The 21,847-nt window shown below is 38.5% G+C and overlaps 1 protein-coding gene across 1 annotated transcript; it reads right to left on the bottom strand.

Annotated features, from left to right (window-relative positions):
* Positions 1-15,204: 15,204 nt before the first annotated feature.
* LOC127496628 (zinc finger protein 883) lies at positions 15,205-21,619 on the bottom strand. Its single transcript, XM_051864255.1, has 3 exons — positions 21,311-21,619; positions 20,299-20,770; positions 15,205-18,431 (listed from the first exon to the last, which is right to left on the bottom strand). Exons 2-3 carry the CDS (start codon positions 20,753-20,755, stop codon positions 17,032-17,034), a joined length of 1,857 nt encoding a protein of 618 aa, XP_051720215.1. The 5' UTR covers positions 20,756-20,770; positions 21,311-21,619; the 3' UTR covers positions 15,205-17,031.
* Positions 21,620-21,847: the final 228 nt, after the last annotated feature.

Raw genomic sequence — 21,847 nt, 5'->3', positions numbered from 1 at the left:
CTTTATGGGTGAATTGCTCCTATCGCTGGCTGAATGATGAAGCGGGCCTGTAAGTACAGGACATACAAGCACACACACACACACGCAAAGGGGTGAAAACGAATAAGAACAACTACCACACGCTGGATTGAATGAGAGCATTTACAGGGGTCGAGGAAATATTAATTTCCAAAGACTTAACCGAGTGGCCTTTGCATAGCTGTTAGTGCGTGTGATTTTCCATTGCAGGCAGCAGATTCCATCTCGAGAGAGTCATGCTCACTTTTTTCAGTCGACGCAGGTCAGGGACAAAATATGTAAGTGATTGTAAGCACTCAATGAGAAACTTTCCGTTAATAGGTTACAAAAAATGGATGGTAGAGTAAGAAAATTAGATCTGACAAAAACACACAAGGCATAAAATACAGCGACGTTCACACAAACACTCTCGCACGCGTTCCTCTCTCTCTTACACACTCACACACACACACACACACACACACAAATATCTGCTTTATTTCGCCTCTTAATGTCTTCCCGATCGATCACCGTTCTCAGGATGTTATCAATAATTTGAAAGCTTGATTAACTTCAACGTTTCCATAACAATTCTTCGCGTTCATACTCTCCAGCATTTTAATTAACACTTGCTTAATTAGCTCGAGATGGTATTGGACTATGATGGGTATTTGTATGGGGGAGGGCGGAAATTAACATAAAACCTCTCCTGATAAATTGATATATTATCAGGAAAGCAATGTTGTAGGAATTTCTAAGCGGAACGAATCATAAACAGACATCAATCAAAAGCAAGTAGCTCAAGACAACGTATAATTCTTTAAGAAAATTATTTAATTATTTCTGCAAAAGGCGTTAATTTCACATGGAGAAAAAGATTAGAACCAAGGCAGAAAATAGTTTGTTGACTAGAGTGGAGGAATAAACTCTAAGCAAATAAAACACATATAAAGCATTATTGTATAACGTGAAGAAACTGATGTAGGCTATTACCTAGTATTTCATGTTTTTTTCTTCTTCTAACACACTGTGGCCTATATACAGTACCTACACCTGCAGCCAATGTGTGAGGAAACTCTATGACTACATGGCCACACTCTCACTGAACCTGAATTGTGATCAAGGCGATCGTCTCATGCTTCTTAATTACAATGTACATCACAATTACAAGTTTCCACAAGTGCTTTAATGACTATAGAAGTCCATTCTGAGTGATTAGGATGCCTAGGCAAATCAATGCCAGCTCTAAGTTTTGAAGTTCTGTGCCTGGGTGGAATCTGGGGCTTGTTTTATCAATTAACTCTTATGTAAAGACTGGCAAAGGCTAATCCGTATGGGGTTAAAGGGTTAGTTCACCCAAAAATGAAAATAATGTAATTTATTACTCACCCTCATGTCGTTCTATACACCCGTAAGACCTTCGTTCATCTTCGGAACAGAAATTAAGATATTGTTGATGAAATCCGATGTGAGGCCTCTATTGAGAACAAAGAAATTCAAACTCTCAAGGTCCATAAAGGTACTAAAAACATATTTAAAACAGTTTGTGTGAGTTCAGTGGTTCTATCTTAATATTATAAAGTGACAAGAATACTTTTTGTGCGGCAAAAAAAAAAAAAAAAAAAAAAAAACGACTTTTCAACTATCTATATGGGCCGATTTCAAGATGAACGAAGGTCTTACGGTTGTGGAACGACATGAGGGTGAGTAATAAATTACATTATTTTCATTTTTGGGTGAACTAACCATTTAAGGGTTTATAAATAACCAATGCCATAAGTTATACTGAAAAATAATAAACTGCATACTACTATATGAAGCATCAAGGTCTTAATGTAAATACTATAATAATGATTTTTTTTGCATTGTCATATATAAACATTTTCAAACATTAATGTAATTTAAAAATCAGCTTCAGAATCCATCATTTAAAGTTAAATTATATATGCAAACGCAGTTGGATGATTAGAAGCACTTAGTCTGTGTGTATTAATGTGATATCATGTCTCAATATGACAAACAGGACCCATCTCCTGCTTTGCATATGACAGGCCTAGGGCCCCAGCTGAGGCCTCCTGGCTCATTTGTATAATGACTTGAATGGGGTTAATCTTTCGTTATTTTAACCTACTTGAATAACAAAAATATGAATTCCCACTGGTCATATAATGGAATCAAAGCTGCATGTCCAACATGTTCCCTGAGTTGAATAAGCCTTATTAATAAGTATGTTAATCCATTCCATTTAGTCTAATTTTGCTTTGTTTGTGTATACTTGTATTTCCTTAAGATGTATTGTAGGCATGCTATTTTTCAGACCCTTTGCTGTCTAAAACATCACACATAGAATATTAGTAACATAATAATATAATGCAAATTATGCAAAAGTAGGCTTATTGATTGCAGCACTGTAAAAATGATTGTAATTTTAACAGTAAAAGACTGTAAAAATCCTATGGAAAAAAACTGTAATGGATCTATCAGGACATTTCATGTAATTTTACAGTAAAATACTGTTAAATACAGTTTTTTAAAGTAAAAAGAACAAGTCATCTTATCCACCTTATTTTGCAACGTGGAAGTAAGTTATTTTCTGTGAATATGCGAGACTTCTGATTCATTAGCCGTTATTATTCAAATAACTAGAAGAATAACAAAGTGCAGTAAACACTAAACTATTTGTGCTACAAACCAGTGTGTTTATAATTATGACAATACATTAAAATAATATGATAAGAAATACCAGTTTGTAATATTAAGCAGCATAACGAGTCGTTTTCTATACAGCTAAAAAATAACTGGAAGCTGATGACACCGGAAGCCAGACACATTGAATTTACAAATGGCCACAACTGCTCTTATGTTAAAAATAATGTGGATAATTTACAGTGAAAAAATATAAATTGACATTCCTAGAATTCCCTGTGTGACATTTATTTGATGGTATTTGATTTAAATAATTGTGTTATTAATTTTTGTTATAAGTTACATTATGTTTTTGTGTTAGGCCTACATCTTATGTTGTTTACCTCAGTTTGTGGAAAACTTACTAAACTTTGATTCATGGCGTAGCTTTCTCTTTACTGCCTGCGTTATGTGGTTGCCAGTATATGTTAAAGAATCAAAAAATATTTTAGTTGAAGTTTAGTTACTGGTTTAATTGTCATCATTTACTCTTTCTACACCTGTATGACTTTCTTTCTTCTGTGGAACACTTTTTTTTTTTGGGGTGGGTCTAAAACGTGTTTTAAAAGTATGATCCCCACAATATGACCCCAGACCACTGAAACATTTCTATGCTCATAAGAAGAGAAGTATGAAGGATGAAAAGAGCGAAGAGAAGAAAACCAAGCGAAAAGTTTATAACAATTTACAGTGATGATAATCAGGGTTGACTCACCTCTGAGTCCCATCTTCTTGACTGACAGCCAGTAAGAGAGAAACAAAAAAAAGCGCAAAGATGGATACAACAGTGGGAGATATGGATAATAGAAGCAAGACAATGGAAAGAACTAAACTTCAAAACTACACAAGTTGACAAAATCAGACAAAAGGAGATGTATGCTGAAGGGAAATATACAAACACTCATAACAGCTTCTAAATCAGTCACAAACATGAGAGAGACAAGAAACCAAAGGGCTAACAGGTCCCTCCAGACAAATCTGAGCGCCCTCCGTGCTGTTCCCTCCCTGATTTCCTCCTAACCTCTCCTTCCCCTCATCTCCCAGTTCTCCACAAACATCGTCCCCCTAAACTAGCTGGGCTCTGGGGACTTCTGAGGGATGACGGGAGCCACGGAAAGCAGGTGAGAGAGTGAGTGTTTCCATGAGAGAGAGAGAGAGAGAGAGAGAAGAGGGGATAAGGAGATTGAAGCGTTTCTAATTTGAATAAACCCTTCGGCAGACTAAAACTGGCAGCCGGCTTCCCCTCTGTGCACAGGAAAAGAAAGCAAAGCAAAGAAATGGAAAGGAGGCAGGGCAGGAGGAAAGGAGAGATAGATGGGGGATATAGAGATGTCTCCACATGCATTTGGCTCTGGAGTATGAGAGTTTGGGCTGGAAGGGGGTGGAATGAGAAAGAGATGTTGGAGAACGACAGAGCTAAGGGAAGAGATTGGATCACAGCGAAAGAAATAAAACATCGAGAAGGGACCTTCTAAGGGCAGGGAGACAAAAAGTGAAAAAATATGTGATTTTAAAAAATTACCGGATCAAAGACTTTCCCAATTGGTCAAAAGTCTGTCCACTACTTCACCTCTCCTCTTTCTACCTCTCTCTCACAAGTGCTCTCTTGAAAATAAAGGTTTCTGCTATAAATACAAAAAGTGTTTTACAGCCCAATGCCTGGAGAAGTTCCTCAAAAACTTTCTCTCCAGTTTTTAACCAGCTATGCAAGTACTTTAAATAACCCCAAAACCAACAGGCTAATCTGTAGAACATATAAATGTACCATCAAGTACTTTACCATGAAGAACCAACTCAAGAACCCTATACAGGAAATGGTTCTTTGCTGAACCTTCAGAGAACTTTTGAAGAACATTTTATGACACAGAATTCAAAGCATAATTCATAATTGTGTTGTGGTAGAGATTTTAGTAGACTTGTGTTTTAGTTTAAGTCTGTATTTATTATTTATGCTAGTCTGCCTATATGAAGAGAAAGACTTTAATGACAAAAATATAAGTAGCTACTAGCGCAAAATGTTGTAGAATTTTGAATTTTTGACCCGCGTCATTGTAAAAGGATGAGGAATAGCCTACACCGCGCATACTCGCGCGGATGATGACACGATATTACCGAGGCGAGAAACGTATTTCTGTTTAAGTACACTAGTAGGTCTAACAAAAAGGAGGAGATAAGGAGGGAGAAGGTTTCTCTAACACCTACACACAGCGTAAAACAGAGCGACAGGGAGAGAGAGAGGGAGAGAGCGAGCGAGAGAGAAACACACAAGAACTGGCTCCGGCTTCAGCGGCGCTGAAGTGAAGCGGCGACGCTGGGAGAACCATAAATCTTCATATAGAGGCTGTTTTGATTAATGCAGCCGAGTCGAGCTAGGGGGCTGGACCTATCCCATTACGCCCTAATGGAAGATGGAGCGCCGCTGTCTCCACCACTAGGCCCCTGTCATTTGTTCCACTTTGCAGTCCATTTGGCCGAGAGACTACAAGCCACTCCATCAAAAATATTTTCAGAGTTAATTTCCGCCCGCTTAATTCGCCTTGATTCGGATTGCGTATCGAATGGCAGGATCGATTTTCGCCTGGCGTCTAAATTAAATAAAAGAGGGGGGTATACTTTAAGACCGCGTTTTCTTTCTTTTCTCTTTTCCATTCTTTCTCTCCCCCTTTTCCAGCTATCCTTCACTTTAGTCCATCTCATTCTTTTTCCCTTGTTGCATCTCATTTCCCTCTCTCCTTTGGCTGTTATAGATATTATAGGGGGTGGGGCATGACGGTGTATTACACATAATCCGAGATCGAGGGAAAGACAGTTGGAATGGGGTGATAGATATATGGATATTTCCAGAAACTGTAAACTGGCATATCAAACAGGACAAAATGAAAAAGAGTTTTAAATTGGAACACATTCAAAATACTCCACAATGTGTGCGAATTATACGGGTCGACTTTTTTAAAGGAATGTTTATAGAAAAGTTTGTTATGCAAATGCATATTTAGGTAAAATAATTATAAAGTAGGCTATTTGTCATCATGCAAAATATTTGAGCTGTATACGGTTGCTATGGTTACCTCAGTCAAACGCGACTTCTATTCGCGAGCACCTTACGCGCTATTTCTACTTTATAAAAACTATATTAAACGGGTTATTTTAAACAGAATGTGTAGGTTACTTTACACAGCCAATAATTATTCATTAAAAGAGAAAAAACACACACGTATCGTACGTGTTTTGAAGACATGGAAAAATAATAAAGAAAAACTAGCCAAAAGAAATGGAGAGAAGGGTAAAAAGCGCAGTGACAAATTGGTCGAGTGTGTCGCGAATTCCCTTTTAGATTTAAAGCCGCATGTAGCCCATCGTCATATCTTTCCAGAGTAATTTATTTTCCCATTTCTCTCTCTTCCTCAGCCCCTCTCTGTGAATTTATCTGTTGGCCCCCGCGCGTGCTCCAGTCACGTGCGATTGAAGAGGGGGGGAAAGTCAATAAAAGTCTCCAGCGACAACTGTTTCCCCCCTTGGGCTCTTGCACTTCTGGTACTATTTCTTTTCCCCTTTTGTTTCTATTTGTTTATCTCCAGAAAACCTTTCTACAATTTCTTGGAACTCTTACAGACCAATTGGTAAAATTAAACTGAATAATATAGGAATACTAGCATAATATTAAAATTAAAAAATGTCAGAAACACTATTTTCATTAAAATAAAAATTAAGGGGACATTTGGGCAAGTTTTCTTCAAAAGCCAAAGTACATTCAACATAATTATGCTGAAACAATTGATCGGTTGATCCTATAACTAGAACCACCGAATCCATTCACAGCTGGATCATTTAAACACACAAAGTAGGCCTAGCCAAAATGTTGAATTATCTGGTACATCTTCCCTGACAAACTTTGACCGTATCTAAGGGCTTGTCAGTGAAACATGAGGTGTTTCAAACCCCATGAAACTACAACAAGGTTTGACTTTGCAGCCACCCCATGGAGACAAAGACGATGGTTAAGACAAACCCAGATGTGACCATATCGACTCGTTTCAGGCCACCAATATACTCTCTCTATCTAAGTCCACACATCAGTTATTGTCTGATTCTTGAGAAAAATGCCCCAACCCAGAATAATGAATAAATACACAACGTACACAGTCAACAGGCCTCTGGTAAGATACACACTGTGTCAATATTAATCTCACTGACAGAAGATCGAAATATAGCAACTGTCACACATCATCTTTCCCCTCTCCTGTCTCTCCATGGAGTGGGGGTTCAGACAGAGAAAGAGTCTGAGAGAAATAGTGAGTAAGAGAAAAAACATGAAAAAGAGAGAAAAGCCAATCAACACAGAAAGGAGAAAAGGAAAGAGATGTAGGTATTAAAATAGGATGGAAATTAACACAACGAAAAGAACAGCACTGGGAAATTTAACAAGGTAGAGTGTATAAGAGCTAAGTGAGGTGTTGGGAAAAGAAGGAATGACAAGAGGAAAAGTGGAGGATGCACAGCGAGGAAAGAGATATAGAGGGCCCACCAGGGATCGTTTTACGAGCATCCAATTGCTTTCATTGGGGCACTACTCTCTCTGTCAATTTCCTTATCGTGGCCTTGATTTAATTTATAGACCTGCTTGAAGCCTTTCAGCTCATACTGTAACATAACAATGTGTAGCAAGCAGTGGCATAAGTCAACAGAAACTCTGCAGTAGAACTACAAACAGCCTACAGTACTATCATTCCTATTTCTTATCCCATCTATGTCAAGAGTCTTCAGCCTTTTTCAGGCCTAGTACTCCTTGGTGGATAGAGATGGAGCAGAGACCGCCGTTGCATATTGTATAAACTATTGGTCTTACAACAACATAAATATAGAACCATAATAATATTTTTTAAATAATTTTATGATGTTTACTTTGTGAAGCTATTGAAATCATTCAAATTGTTGGACAGAGTCATCTTGTATATTTTAATTTTGAAACATTTATCCAAATTGTAGTTTCTTAACTTCCCTGATCTAAATTATTAGCAGTCTGTATGTTAGTAAAAAATGATTATTTATGTATTTGTTGCAGAATTGCATATACGCTCAGTCTTTTCAATTAGTCTTGAGTGTGAAGGGGAAAAAGCTAAATGCAAATATGAATGAAATCTGTCCTTTAGTCTTTGGGAATGCAGAGGTCAGATACTGACCATAACGAAGACTAGAGGGCAATGTACAAGGTTCTTATTGGCAAACAATTGGCTTTGAGTTAGCAGCTATTAGTGCCAATTATGGGATATTAGTCTACTCAGGCCTAGTTCATTACAGGAGCCCTTAATTACAACTATTCCAACCCTTTTAAAAGGTGTTCCTGAAAAGGATATTAACTACATGATATAGGCTGTGATTACCATATGCACACAAATTAGTTTAGAATATCACAGAATAATCCTAAATATTGTTCAGGCTCTGATCCAAAAATAAATCAGAAATTTAAATACAGATCTGAAGTTTGTTGCTTCATAAGATAAATATTTATGTTGTTTAGGCTGAAATCAATAAAGTAGCTGGTGATAAACCACACTAAAATATTAAGTACAGCAAATAAATATGCTTGTGCGGTATTTTAGCAAGTTTTTTTTTAGACAAATAATCTAGCAATATAGCATAATAACATGTCACCTTAAAGGGTTAGTTCATCCAAAAATGAAAATTCTGTCATTTATTACTCACCCTCATGTCGTTCCACACCCGTAAGACCTTCGTTCATCTTCGGAACACAAATTAAGATATTTTTGATGAAATCCGAGAGGTGAATGACTCGTCCATAGACAGAAATATAAGAAACACTTTCAAGGTCCAGAAAGGTACTAAAGACATCGTCAAAACAGTCGATGTGACTGCAGTGGTTCAACCTTAAAGGGTTAGTTCACCCAAAAATGAAAATAATGTCATTTATTACTCACCCTCATGTTGTTCTACGAATTGCATCAGTGACTCGGATCTCCTATCCAATGGCTAAACTGCTGAAATCATGTGACTTTGGCGCACCGAATCACTGATTCGATTCGCAAAGCTCCGAAGCAGTTTTTTGAAATCGGCCCATCACTATATTGTTGAAAAGTCGTTATTTTGTTTTTTTGGCGCACAAAAATATTCTCGTCGCTTTATAACATTAAGGTAGAACTACTAAACTCGCATGAACTGTTTTAAATATGTTTTTAGTACCTTTATGGATCTTGAGAGAGGAAATGACATTGCTGTGAATGCAGGCCTCACTGAGCCATCGGATTTAATCAAAAATATCTTAATTTGTGTTCCGAAGATGAATGAAGGTCTTACGGGTGTGGAACGACATGAGAGTGAGTAATAAATGACATTATTTTCATTTTTGGGTGAACTAACCATTTAATGTTACGAAGCAACGAGAATACTTTTTGTGCGCAAAAACGAAACAAAAATAATGAATTTATTCAAAAACATTTTCTGTTCTGTGTCATTCTCATTCGTTGTCTACCTCCAGCGCTTCCAGGTTCTACGTCAGAACGCTAACTCATTATTGGCCGGCTCCTTAGTCAGAATCACACGCATGCGTCGTGCTGCTGACGTGATCAGCTTTGGCCAATACTGAGCCGGCATTCGGACGGAAACATGGAAGCCTTCACTGTGTTTACAGCAGCAACTATGTAAGGATAATGACAGGGAAGAGAAGAGACTGTTGAATAAAGTCGTTATTTTTGCCATTTTTGCAAACAAAAAATATTCTCGTCGATTTATAAAATGAAGGTTGAACCACTGCAGTCATGTCGACTGTTTTAACAATGTCTTTACTACCTTTCTGGATCTTGAACGTGTTGATTATATTGCTGTCTATGGACGAGTCATATACCTCTCAGATTTCATCAAAAATATCTTAATTTGTGTTCTGAAGATGAGCGAAGGTCTTACGGGTGTGGAACGACATGAGGGTGAGTAATAAATGACAGAATTTTCATTTTTGTGTTAACTAACCCTTTAACAATTTACCTGAAAAATTGGATAGATAGATAGATAGATAGATATAGATTATGCATGTAGAAATGAGTTGAAAATGATATGAGGTTGAAGGAAAAGCCTGTTATATAAAAAAATATTTACAAAAAATAGTGCACATAGCTTCATTATGCAGTTGACACTCGTACAACAACACATGCAGAAATGATCACAAACTACTGTGTTCTTTTACCTTTAATTTGCGACAGCACTCGGAAGCGAGTAGTAGTGTCTGACTGAGCACAGGCCATAATGACTCTGAAGTGAGCATCTTAAGCTCAGTCACCTTTGGTCTCTGTGGTCAGTACCTGTATACAGCACTGAGGATTAAAGCCTTATCAACTGGAGCAGAGTTGTCAAGATCCACACTCACAGCCAGATTACAGGTTGTGATCCGTTAATAAGTTCATTCACTGCAGATCAAAATGAGATTTATTCATTACACCGACCCCAAGCACACCTTTCTGTCTCGCTTACATTTACTTTGCCCTATTCTCTTATGATCTGCTCAGACCTACAGAATTATCACAAATGCTTTTTGATTTTAAGCACTTGATCTGGTCGTACTGTCAGGTCTCTGCTCTTTCTTCTTCACTCACAGTATTTCAAAAGGCCTGCATCTTTTCTCCACACCTTCTCTCTTCTAACTACATTCTTTTGATCCCACTATTTGACTCCTTTAAACATCACGTCTGCTTATCTTCTTTCTCCTCCCGCACTTGCTCGAGTTGTTGTGTTATTCTTGTCTTCCCCTCCTTACTCTCATGTCTCTCATCCCCACGCTCTCTTCGTGCTCGCTGAGGCCACATCGTCCCAGCCGGTTATCCCTTTTCCCGCTCTCTCTCCTTCCCTCCCGCGCTCTTTCCCTTGTGATAAATGAGGCTGTCTGTTGGGTGCAGTTCATATTTACTGAGTAGGGGAGCGCACACTGTCAGTCTCCCTCACCCTCCACATCTCTATCCCTGTGCTAAACAGACACCCAGAGCCAAAGGTTAGGACAAGAGGGTGGACTGGGGAGAAGTAGTAAGGAGGGGAAAAATGGAGCAGTTGTGGATTGTAGATTTGGGGATACAAGGAACGCTAGCGCTAGGAGCCACACAACAGATTAAAAGATGTGCACAGTGACGTTAATCGAAAATGAGAAGCTCCTCATTTTGAGTTTGACAGCGCTGACCTTACTCGTTTTCTGTGCTAACCAGCCTCCCCTAAGCAAAACTCACAGCATCATTTCTCAGTCTTTTGTTCGCCTGAGCTTTCAGGCACATTTTCTGCACTTAATACGTGCCAAGAAAGTACCATGACCAAAAAAAAAACCCCACCTAAAATACACAGTTTCATCTACGCCTACATAAACCATCCCTCACGCACGGCTTGTGTTATTCGCAGGGAGTGGAAAGTGGTGATTTGACCTCTGTTGTAACCCTTTCATGAATGAGAGAAGTGGATTTGGGCTTGGCTGAGCCCAATGGGACACAGACGCAGCCGCCCTAAAGCCCCCTCAAGACCCCGAAAGCCGCCGGCTCTTCCCACACACTGACCTCTGAGGCCAACAAGCGCCAAAACCACTGCAGCGAGACGACACTGTGACACCGGCACACCAAAGCCAACAATGTGTTCCTTCAGCAAATTGACAAGAGTATTGAGAGAAAATATGGAGAAAATTGGATTGTTGGAATTACATATAAAAAATTGGATATAGGAAAAAAATGTGCAAGAGGGCTCTTATTTAATTCAACATTGAAGTAATTCAATTTTAGAGTATTCTAGAGATGGTCAGTCAGAAAACAGCCTGTAAATAAGGGTATTAGAGTTTCAGCACTGAACGTTGATGGAGCATTTTACAAAAAGAACATAGGTCATACCAGAGGTTAAAGTTTAAACTATGATCACAGAAAATAAGTCGACACATTTGTTACCACAGTATGTAGCGAACTAAAGGCTGGAATATGCTAAATGACTTTCACCCTGATTTGTCTAGTTGCCGAAAGTCAGAGGTGTAAAGTATTTGTTGTAATTAGTTAATGTACTTAAGTATCTTTTTGGCTAATTTGTAGTTGTACTGAGTATCAAAGATATTAGAAACTTTTACTCTCTACTTAACTACATTTTTGAACAAGTAAATGTACTTTTTACTCCAATACATTTGTGATGAGTAATGCAATTACACATTACATTTTTCATGGCACCTAACTTTTTCCGCAGCAGTTTGTTTCTGCTATAAAGAAGCAATATTGCCATCTAAGGGCATTAAAGGTACTATATCTTGTGCGTTTTGCCCTTACTCACACAAACTTGTCAACAAGGCTACTTTAAGTGAATGCGAGTACATTAGCAGGTAGAAGCTGAATCGCAGGTGTTTGATTTAGGAGATGAGATCATGACTGCAGCTGGTGATGAGGCAGATACAAGCACATCCAGTGCAAGTAGGCTTTGACTATTTAATTTTACTTAACATTATTTTATTTATCCACTATATTAACAAGACCTTTTTGAAGGATATTGGTTTACTTATGGCCTTTTTGTGCACTTGAGCTTAACTGAGACTTGAGAGTTTGTAGACGTTTAGAAGTTTGTGTCGACCTTGATTTATTGCAATATGGAGGTGTTCAGTTTTATTTTGATTTTAGAAAATAAACATGCTTTCTCATCTTACAAATCAATTGTTTCTTATTTTCACTGCCATTTCTCTCAGGTGTTGAGGACTAGTGCATCTTTGAGCCTAAATTTTTAAAGTACTTTTAAAATCAGATACTCTAAGACTTTTACTCAAGTCGTGTTGGAATTGATGACTTGTAACTTGTAATGGAGTCATTTTTGCTGTAAGGTATCTGTACTTTTACTCAAGTATGGTTTTCAGGTGCTCTTTACGCCTCTGCCGAAAGTCAGCACGAGTCTGCAGATTTTGGGCAGTCAGAAAATCGTGTAGTGTATGATGGGTACAGACTTTTTAGCTTCAGACTCCAGTCGGAGAATCTCAAACATGCTTGATATATTGAGCTGATTTTTTTCTACGTGAGTTTTTTTGTGTGTATGGAACGACTCGAAAGTCTGGTAGTGTGTAACCTTGGTCATTTAGTGAATGATGTTCAGTTTTTCTGTAAACATTTACAACGTCAGCAAGTGTATGATGCCTATGTTTTAAAATCTGTTCAGATTTTAAAAGTGTAGCGTATTACAGCCTTAAAGTTGGCATGAAACAGAAGCTGCAATAGTATTTTCATTCCTATTGTAACGTATATCTGAAAAAAATGTAGGTTGGGACATGTTTTGTCCATCGGGAATTGATTGTGGTTTGCTATTGCTGTGATCTCATGTGAGTGACATGTTGTCCCACCCTCGCGCCAGTAAACACGTCATCAGAGAAGAGAAGAGTAGTTGTAAAAGGGAGGGGGACGTTTTTTGATTAAAGATTATGAGGGAACATGAATTTTTAAAAAATAATGATGTGCATGGATAAATACTTTATAATAAAAAATACTTACATATTCTATTTAAAAAAAACAAAAGAATTGTCTATTTTCATTTCATGGTAACTTTAAGGAGCCGTTCACACAAATGGCATTCTTGCATGTAAAAACACAAGATGCAGTGCAACAAAAAAAAAAAAAAAAAGAAAAGTCGGCTTCTTAAAACTGCAGCCCTCATTCGGGAGACCTCGGAATGTGAGCTGCGTCCAAAACCTTTGGCAGCTGACTTGTTGCCTCGCTGCCCTATCAGGCAATGACTTTGCAGGCAGCGATTGCGCATGAAGGCACCTTACAAAACTGATTTTGGACAGACTTCTGAGGCAGTGTAACTGTTTAACCTCTTAGTATTCCTGTTAAATATGCCTAAAATGCATACCCAAAGTAAATTGCATGCTGTTTTTGAACTATTTGGAGTATATGCATGGTTTTGGTCTCGTTTAAAAGGTATGTGTACTGCAGGCGGTACAGTGGAATGCTAACAGGTTAATAATCTACAACTAAATAGAGAGAGTTTTAATGATAATCAAGCGAACATTTAATTACGATAACAGGAATTTCTCACTAGAAAACGTGGAAAACATTGGTCAAAAATGTATATTACCAACCGCAGCTTTCAGATGCCATCTTTGTTTTTTTGCTCAACTGTCACAGAATGGAACGCACAGGATTGTGGGATATCAAAGGCATCGAAGGATACATCTATGCTGCCTTCAAAAATCGATCAGATGAAGGCATCTCATGAGACAGGAAGTGAAGCTAACACTGGATTCAGACGTGCCTCGATGCCTTCGTACCTTTGAATGCATCTTTCAAAGGCAGCATTTTTAAGCTTTCGGATACAGCCATGATTATCTGCAGGTTGGAGAAACGGATGTGACGAAAGGTAGGGGCGTGCCGAAAGGTCTTTACAACTGGTCGTGAAAGCTGCCTGTTAGTATGTGGGGTAGGGTTAGAGGTCAGTTTTTGCTATAGCAATTCACCTTTCAGCACCCCCATTACTCCGACATGCAGCTACGCCTGTCTCGACAGTCAAAAAGGTCCGTCTAGCGCATGTTTACTTGGAAAAACTATGTAAAAGCAGCGCAGCGGAACGCAAAAACGCGTTCTGTGTGGAAAAAGTTTGATTTTATAATCATAATTTGACACGGAGACGAGGGAGTAGCGCAAAGAGGATTACATGTTACGCATTAGAAGCCGTTATGCTGTTTCACTTGTTTGTGTCAAGTAACCCAGCAGGCTGTCTCACTGTGGGAAGAGTGAGAAGCACAGGACAGAGACAGATGGCACCAAAGCACATCCTAATTCCCAAAAGCACACATCGACAGATATCTGTTTCCCCCTGGTGCCCCATAGGAGGAACTGCTACCAAATTGAAACATTTGTTGCAATTTATAAAAATGTACAGTTTCTATAGAGTGACTGATTTAGCCATTAAAATACAAAATCTACATTTGGAGAGTGTATCCAAAAACTTTACCCATGATACTCTGTCTCCAATGGTCATTTCTGTCTGTACCCTGTAAGACAAGAAAATCATGTGAGGGAGGGGGGGAGGGGGGGACATGTCACATAATCTGTCTCAATTTTCAAAATCTATTAATTTTGTGCGTGGCTCACCTCCCTATCACCCGATCTTTAGGAGCCGTGCTTGTTCTGACAATTATTATTATACTACAGCAACAGAGAGAATTAAAAGACGCTCCCTTCCATACATCTCCCTGACCCTCCTCTCAGACAAGAGGCTTGCTAAATGAAAAATGGACATGCTTTAAGAAGTATTGATTCCAGCTTTAAACAAAGGTAGACTCAATATTATTTAGCCCTAAATACATCTTTGTTATCTGTGTCGGTGCACCAGTCACGCTGCTGTCCTCGTAATCGCAGACATAAAAATAATAGGGCTATTCCCCCAACATTGACTGAAGCAGACCTGTTTGGACCCTTTGACCAAGTGATCCATCTATTGGCTTTAAGCGTTTTCACAGACTGCGACAATGCTTTGGTAGTCTCTGCACAAGCTGAGAAGGAAAGACAATGTTTTAGACAAAACGGCCATGGTTACAATATTGTATTTTACTGTTTATTTAAGATAAGAATACAGTTTCAGATGCACAGTACAAGCCAATACAATGACGAAACCAGGTTTAGTAGTAAAGTTTTAGTGAGCACAAGTCATATATTTCAAAATTAATTGAAAAATTAGGAACTTATATCTTAGAGCTTCATACTGATTTACATCAGTATGATCAAGTTATCAGTGCTTCAATGCATACATGTAAAATTACTTTCATCTTAACAAGCCACAATAATAATTATTAAATTATCTTACCCTCAAAATACTTTGGCATTGAACATTAACACTAAATGGAAGGAATTTAGGATCAGCTACAACAATAAACTGTAAAATAACCAACCCATTACAGTATTTACTTGATGAAAATTCAACACACAAAGGTAGATATACAGTGCCCTCCATAAAGCATTAGGATAGCAGAGACAAAATTGCTTTTTTGCAGTATACAAGGCATCTGAAAATATTAAAAGATGAATATGAGGCAAAAGTGCATAATGTCACTTTTATATTAACAAACAAACTGCTTACACTTAGTTGGCAATACATATGTAGAAACAGAAATAAAACATTCTGTACCTTTCTGCCTCATTCATCGTTTCATCATATTTCAGATGCGTTGAGTGTTGAGCAAAAAGAGAAATTTTGACCTCAATTTATAGATGCAGCCATTAAATGCTTCCATAATAAAGCTCATAGATTATTATTATGCCACAGCAGTCTTTTTAAACAAATGAAGTAGAAGTCACATCCTCGTTCATTGTTATGAACCAACAGTTTCTTTAAATTATTTTACAATTTAATCTGCACTGCTAGTGCTGCCTGCACCTTTAAATAGATACATTAAAGTCAAAGCACTGTTTGTTTTTTGTTTTCCAGATTTAAAGGATTAGTTCACTTTCGAATGAAAATTACCCCAAGCTTTACTCACCCTCAAGCCATCCTAGGTGTGTATGACTTTCTTCTTTCTGATGAACACAATCTGAGAAATATTAATAAATATCCTGACGCATTCCGAGCTTTATAATGGCAGTAAACAGGAAACAATGAATATGAAGCTCAAGAAAGTGCCTCCATCCAAAGCAAAACATACTCCACACAGCTCCGGGGTGTTAATAAAGGCCTTCTGAAGTGAAGCGATGTGTTTGTGTAAAAAAAAAAAAAAAATTATGAAAAAACAGAGATGGCGTCACGTCATTTAAGCTTTTTCCGTAAGTTGAAAAGGGAAGGCGTAGGACATAGTGTAAGCTTTTTGAACAGCGAGAGTTTTACACTTTCTTCATAAGTTGAATACGGAAGGCAGTCTGGCAGAAGCTAGATATTTTACTTCATAACTTGTTAAATATGGATATTTTTTCACACAAACACATCGCTTCACTTCAGAAAGACTTTATTAACCCCCCGGAGATGTGTGGAGTATGTTTATGATGGATGGATGTGGATGGAAGCGCTTTCTTAAGCTTATACTCATTGGTATCGCTCACTGCCATTATAAAGCTTGGATTCGTCAGGATATTTAATATATCTCAGATTGTGCTCATCAGAAAGAAGAAAGACATATACACCTAGGATGGCTTGAGGGTGAGTAAAGCTTGGGGTAATGTTAATTTGAAAGTGAACTAATAAGGCATTAATTCTATTCATTTAATGTCTCCAGTGGAGTTGAGCATGCAAAATAACTATATGCTAAACCTTTAAGGGCAGTCCAGAAAGGAAGACAATGCATCTGGATTCATTTACTTTTTAAGTAAACTACTTTCCAATTCATCAAAAAACACCCAATCATTTTATGGTGCAGAACTCTTATCCTCAAATGTGCTTTTCCATGTGTTGAGAAAGATGGTGCGAGCGAGTGAAGGTGCGGAGACACCGCGGGCAGCTGTAAGGCCTCTCGCCCGTGTGCGTTTGTTTGTGTAACTTCAGGTGCTGGGGCAGAAGAAAACTTTTCCCGCACTCCGTACACTTGTAGGGTCTGTGGCCCGTGTGACTGCGCCTGTGCTTGCTCAGGTCGCCTGAGTTGTTGAAGCGGCGGTCGCAGTCAGAACAGGCGTAGGGTTTTTCCCCTGTGTGTCTCCTTATGTGTTTGGTCAAATCGCCAGACTGGGCGTAACTGGAGCCGCACTGCTCGCAGCGGTACGGTTTCTCGCCGGTGTGCGTGCGCATGTGGTTTTTCAGGTGCTGTATACGGACGAAACGCTTGCTGCAGACGTTGCAGAAGTATGGCCGTTCTCCCGTGTGAATGCGCAGGTGTTTCTTCAGCACGTCCTCCCGTGAAAATGTCTTTGTGCACTCTCTGCACTGCAACATTCGCTCTGAGTTGTGCGCTCTTTGGTGGACCTTCACGTACCTTAGCGCTGAGAATGTTTTGCCGCAGTCGGGGCACGGAAATGCTTTTTCCTTAGAGTGAACTTCTTGGTGGATACGAAGCGTCGATAAGTGGCTGAATCTCATCCCGCACTGGGGGCACTGGTACGGCCTTTCCCCAGTGTGGGTTCGCAGATGGCATCTAAGGTGGGCCATCCTGGCAAACTCTTTATCGCATTCGGGGCATTTGTAAGGCCGGATTCCCGTATGGATGACTTTATGCTTCCGCAGACTCCCCATATCATGAAACCTACGGCCGCAGTCTTCGCAGACGAACGGCTTCTCGCCCGTGTGAGTGCGTTTGTGTATCGTCAGACACTGAAGCGTAGAGCAGTTCTTGCCACAATCTCGGCACAAGTAGCCACGGTCCGTGCAAATGGGTTCGTCGACATCCACTTTGGGTTTCATCTCGTCCTCGTGGCAGCGATGTGGTCCGAGACCCCAGACTCCGGCAAAGCTTTTACCGCATGCGGCACAGCTAATATGTCCATCTTTACACACCGTGGCTAAGCCATGGCATCTGCGGCAGTGGTTTTGCAGGTTACCGATGTAATCGAAGCTACGATCACACTGCGGGCAGGTGTAGCGCTTTCGGGTGGGTTTGGGCGTGGGAAGGTGTGCCTTGCGCATGTGGGTCTCCAACTGCGTCTGAGAGAAGAACCAATAGTGACACATCGAGCAGCTGAGCATCCCAGAGGATATTTTAGAGCAGTTGTAGACTTTGTGGTTTTTTACCCATGCCAGATATTCACTTTGATGGCACCATTTGAGGTGTTTGTCCAGGTATGTAAACTCAGTGAAAGTCACAGAGCAATGGGGGCAAGGAAAAACCAGGGAGGAAGAAGCTGTGAAAGGAAAAAAACAAAAATGTCAAGTCTTCTTAGGTTTAGGTTATGATCTCAAATCAATTAACAAGCAATGTTATTAATGGTAATGAAAACAACAACAAAAACATAGACATAAACATATATAACTGGAAGACCTGAAACTAAATTTAATACATTTTCTAAAATCACAAAAAAGGACACAAATAAATGTATATTTTTTGTTTATATTTTCTTTTGAAATAAATGTTAAATTTATTTTTATTCATTATAATCCAACTATCGTTCAACTTAATTATAAAAAGTAAATATTTATACAGTTGGTATCAGTTTTTGATACAGGGCAAATTGTATAACCTTCATTAAACAGGGATATACCACTAACAGGAAGTGTTTTTAATGTTAACAAGAACTAAATGTGTAATGTGTAATAAAAATATGTAGAATTGAAGGAACTGGAAATAAAATAATATACATAAATGTAACTCTTATTAACTTTTATTTATTTAAAAGCAATTTCTAAATAAAATGATTAACTCAACTGTTATTTATTGTCATTTTATAAAATGGTTAGTTCCTGTCCTTGATTCTGATTGGTCAATAGCCGTGTTTTATTCACGATAAAACACAGCTATGATTGCTTAACCCAATGGTTCTGTGTATCACTACACAACACCCTTAGCAACCACTTTTAGCAACGTAAACTGTTTGTTCTCAATTGATATTGTTCATTGAAGCTTACTGTATTATGTAGAAGAGTGTTGTGAGAAAGAGATCGAGTGAGCGAGTTTATTACCTGCATTCAGATAATTCAGGTCAGTCCTATGTTCATAATAAAACATCTGTTTAAATGTCCGATGTATTATCTTGTCCTTTTAACAGTTAAGGGTTTTTCCCGTGACTGACAGCGCTAGTCAAAGCATTTGTCAGTTGCGTCTTGTTCCGTGTTCACAACAATTCAGTCTTTTCAATGTAAAAGTCTTCTCTACTGACTGACACACTCATAAAGACAGTCTTTGCCGCCATCTAATGGCGTAATAATGTAACTTCTGTTGATGTTCACGGTCAGGGACTATTTTTTTCGGCGGAAGAAAGGCTTTTATTGAAAGTTTACTTCATGAAAGTTGCATTGATACATATTTTTGGCTTTAATATTTGTATTGTCTGGTAACCGTTTTATAAAAACAATAAGGTACCTTGAGTACCTTATTGCTTACATAAATTAAATATTTACATTATAGGTATCAGTTTTTGATACAGAATATATTGTTATGGGCAAATTATATAACCTGCCTTCATTAAACACGAATACGCCACCATATAACACTATTTAAATGATATCATTTACCACACACTAACTTTGGCAGCGTAAAAATACTAAAATAATTACTATTAAAATAAAAATAATAAATACTACAACAGCTAAACTAAACTAAAATAAAAGGACAAAAATAAAACAGAAATAAAATCAAAATTCAAAACTACAGTAATTCTCTTGAATTTTCACGCATGTCTAGAAAGTCAGACTTGTAACCCGAAGGTTGCAGGTTTGATTCTCAATACCGGTAGGAAAATGTAGGTGTTGGAGTGAATGAACAGCACTCTCTTCCACCCTTAATACCCACGACTAAGGTGCGCTTGAGCAAGGCACTAATCCCCCAATCACTCCCCGGGTGCCGCAGCGAATGGCTGCCCACTGCTCCGGGTGTGTGAGTCCACGGTTTGCAGTGTGTGTGTGTGTGTTCGGTACTCACTGCTCCTAATGTGTGTGCACTAACTTGGATGGGTTAAATGCAGAGGACAAATTCCGAGTATGGGTTACCATACTTGGCCTTCATGTCACTTCACTTAATTTATAAGACCAAGGCATATTAAATAAATTAATTACCTGAGTTTTTCTCCAGGCCAGAAGCACCCACAGAGTTTTCATCTGGTGTCTCAAGCTTCACTTCCTCCTTCACAATCAAGGCAGACTCTCTCTGCAGCACTTCATAAATGCCAGGCTCAGTTTTGATCTGAAAACTGGGTGGGTTTAAGGGGACACAGTCTGGTTCTGTCTTTGGAATGAATGCTCTGAAAGCAGGAGGATGAGGCTGTTGCTTCTGTTGTTGGTGTTGTTCAGATGACACAGTTAGGACTCCCAAAGCCTCCAGCTCTTCTTGTTCTGTTCTCATCTGTGTGACCTCGGGACAGGCGTCCATAACACAGTCCTGAGTGTTATTAGATGTTTTGGTTTTATCCATGTCGATACTGATGTCATCACTATTTGATGGCAACGGCTCTTCATCAACATTTTGCAGCTGTTTGGTTATTTTCTTTTTTTTCTTTAACATGTTAGCTTTCATCTTCTTGTGCACAACCTAAAGAAATATTTGGGAAGGACAATAATATAGTTTATAGTTTTATTTACAAGACATTCCTGTGATATTATTACTATTATTTTATAATTTCTTCTTTTTAATTATCACCTAAACTAATAGGTTGATGTTTCTGTTCTCTAATCTCAAATTCCAGTAGAAAGTAACGCATCTGGATTTAAACAAAATTTAGCTGGAAAATCTGTTTTGGGTCATGGTAGCTGGTTAAAGGTGGTCTAACAGTCTGTACAAACTGGTCGACCTGGTTTCCCACCATGGCCAAGCAGGTGTTTAGCTGGTCTCTCAGTCAGACCAGCTGAAAAGTGTGCAAAACTCCTTTAAAACCAGCCAAGAAAACTGCCTGAGGACACTGGAACACCAACTAAAACCAGGAAACCACCATAGGCTGGTTTATGTTTTTCAGCAGGCATGTTTTAATCATGAAGGTTCATTTAGCTAATGTGACAGTATTAGCTGGTTGCAGACATGCAGATGTAAACAGGAGGGTCGTGCTGACCAAAGTAAAGCAGAAAATCTTCTTACCGCAAATACTAAACCTTCAGTTAATCGGTTTCATTTAGACGGCAATGAAAATCCGACTGGACTGAAGATCGTGTTTATTGTCCAGTGGACTCTGACAGCCTTTAGAGTACAGCATCCTACAGCTCAAACAGGCTTCTTGTACATCCACTCCTAAAATGACACCAACACGTCTAATTACACTAGGGGAAGTTTAGTTATCAAGGACCTAAAGCAGTTTGCAATAGAGTCCAGGTCTGAAATTCGTTAAAACGATATTGGTTATAGATAATATGTAAAGCCAGCAACGATAATACATTTCAAAATAAGGTAAACGCTGTAGCGGTTTTCAAAATAAAAGTTCTTGAACGGTTGTTTTATATTTATTTTCGCTTTAATAATAGTAATAAAACAGTGGACATAACTTTTAAAAGAACTGTTCCCAATAAAATAATTTTAAAATAATTAAAATTATGTAAATTTCCATAAAAACAAAAATGCTTTGATGTCAATTTTCACACCTAATCATAATAGAACCAAATCAGCCTATCACAGGAATGA

This window comes from Ctenopharyngodon idella, chromosome 16 (assembly GCF_019924925.1).
Source record: "Ctenopharyngodon idella isolate HZGC_01 chromosome 16, HZGC01, whole genome shotgun sequence".
NCBI classification, from domain to species: domain Eukaryota; kingdom Metazoa; phylum Chordata; class Actinopteri; order Cypriniformes; family Xenocyprididae; genus Ctenopharyngodon; species Ctenopharyngodon idella.
The sequence above is the reverse complement of the archived record's forward strand: the minus strand, read 5'-3'. Positions and strand labels throughout refer to the sequence as shown.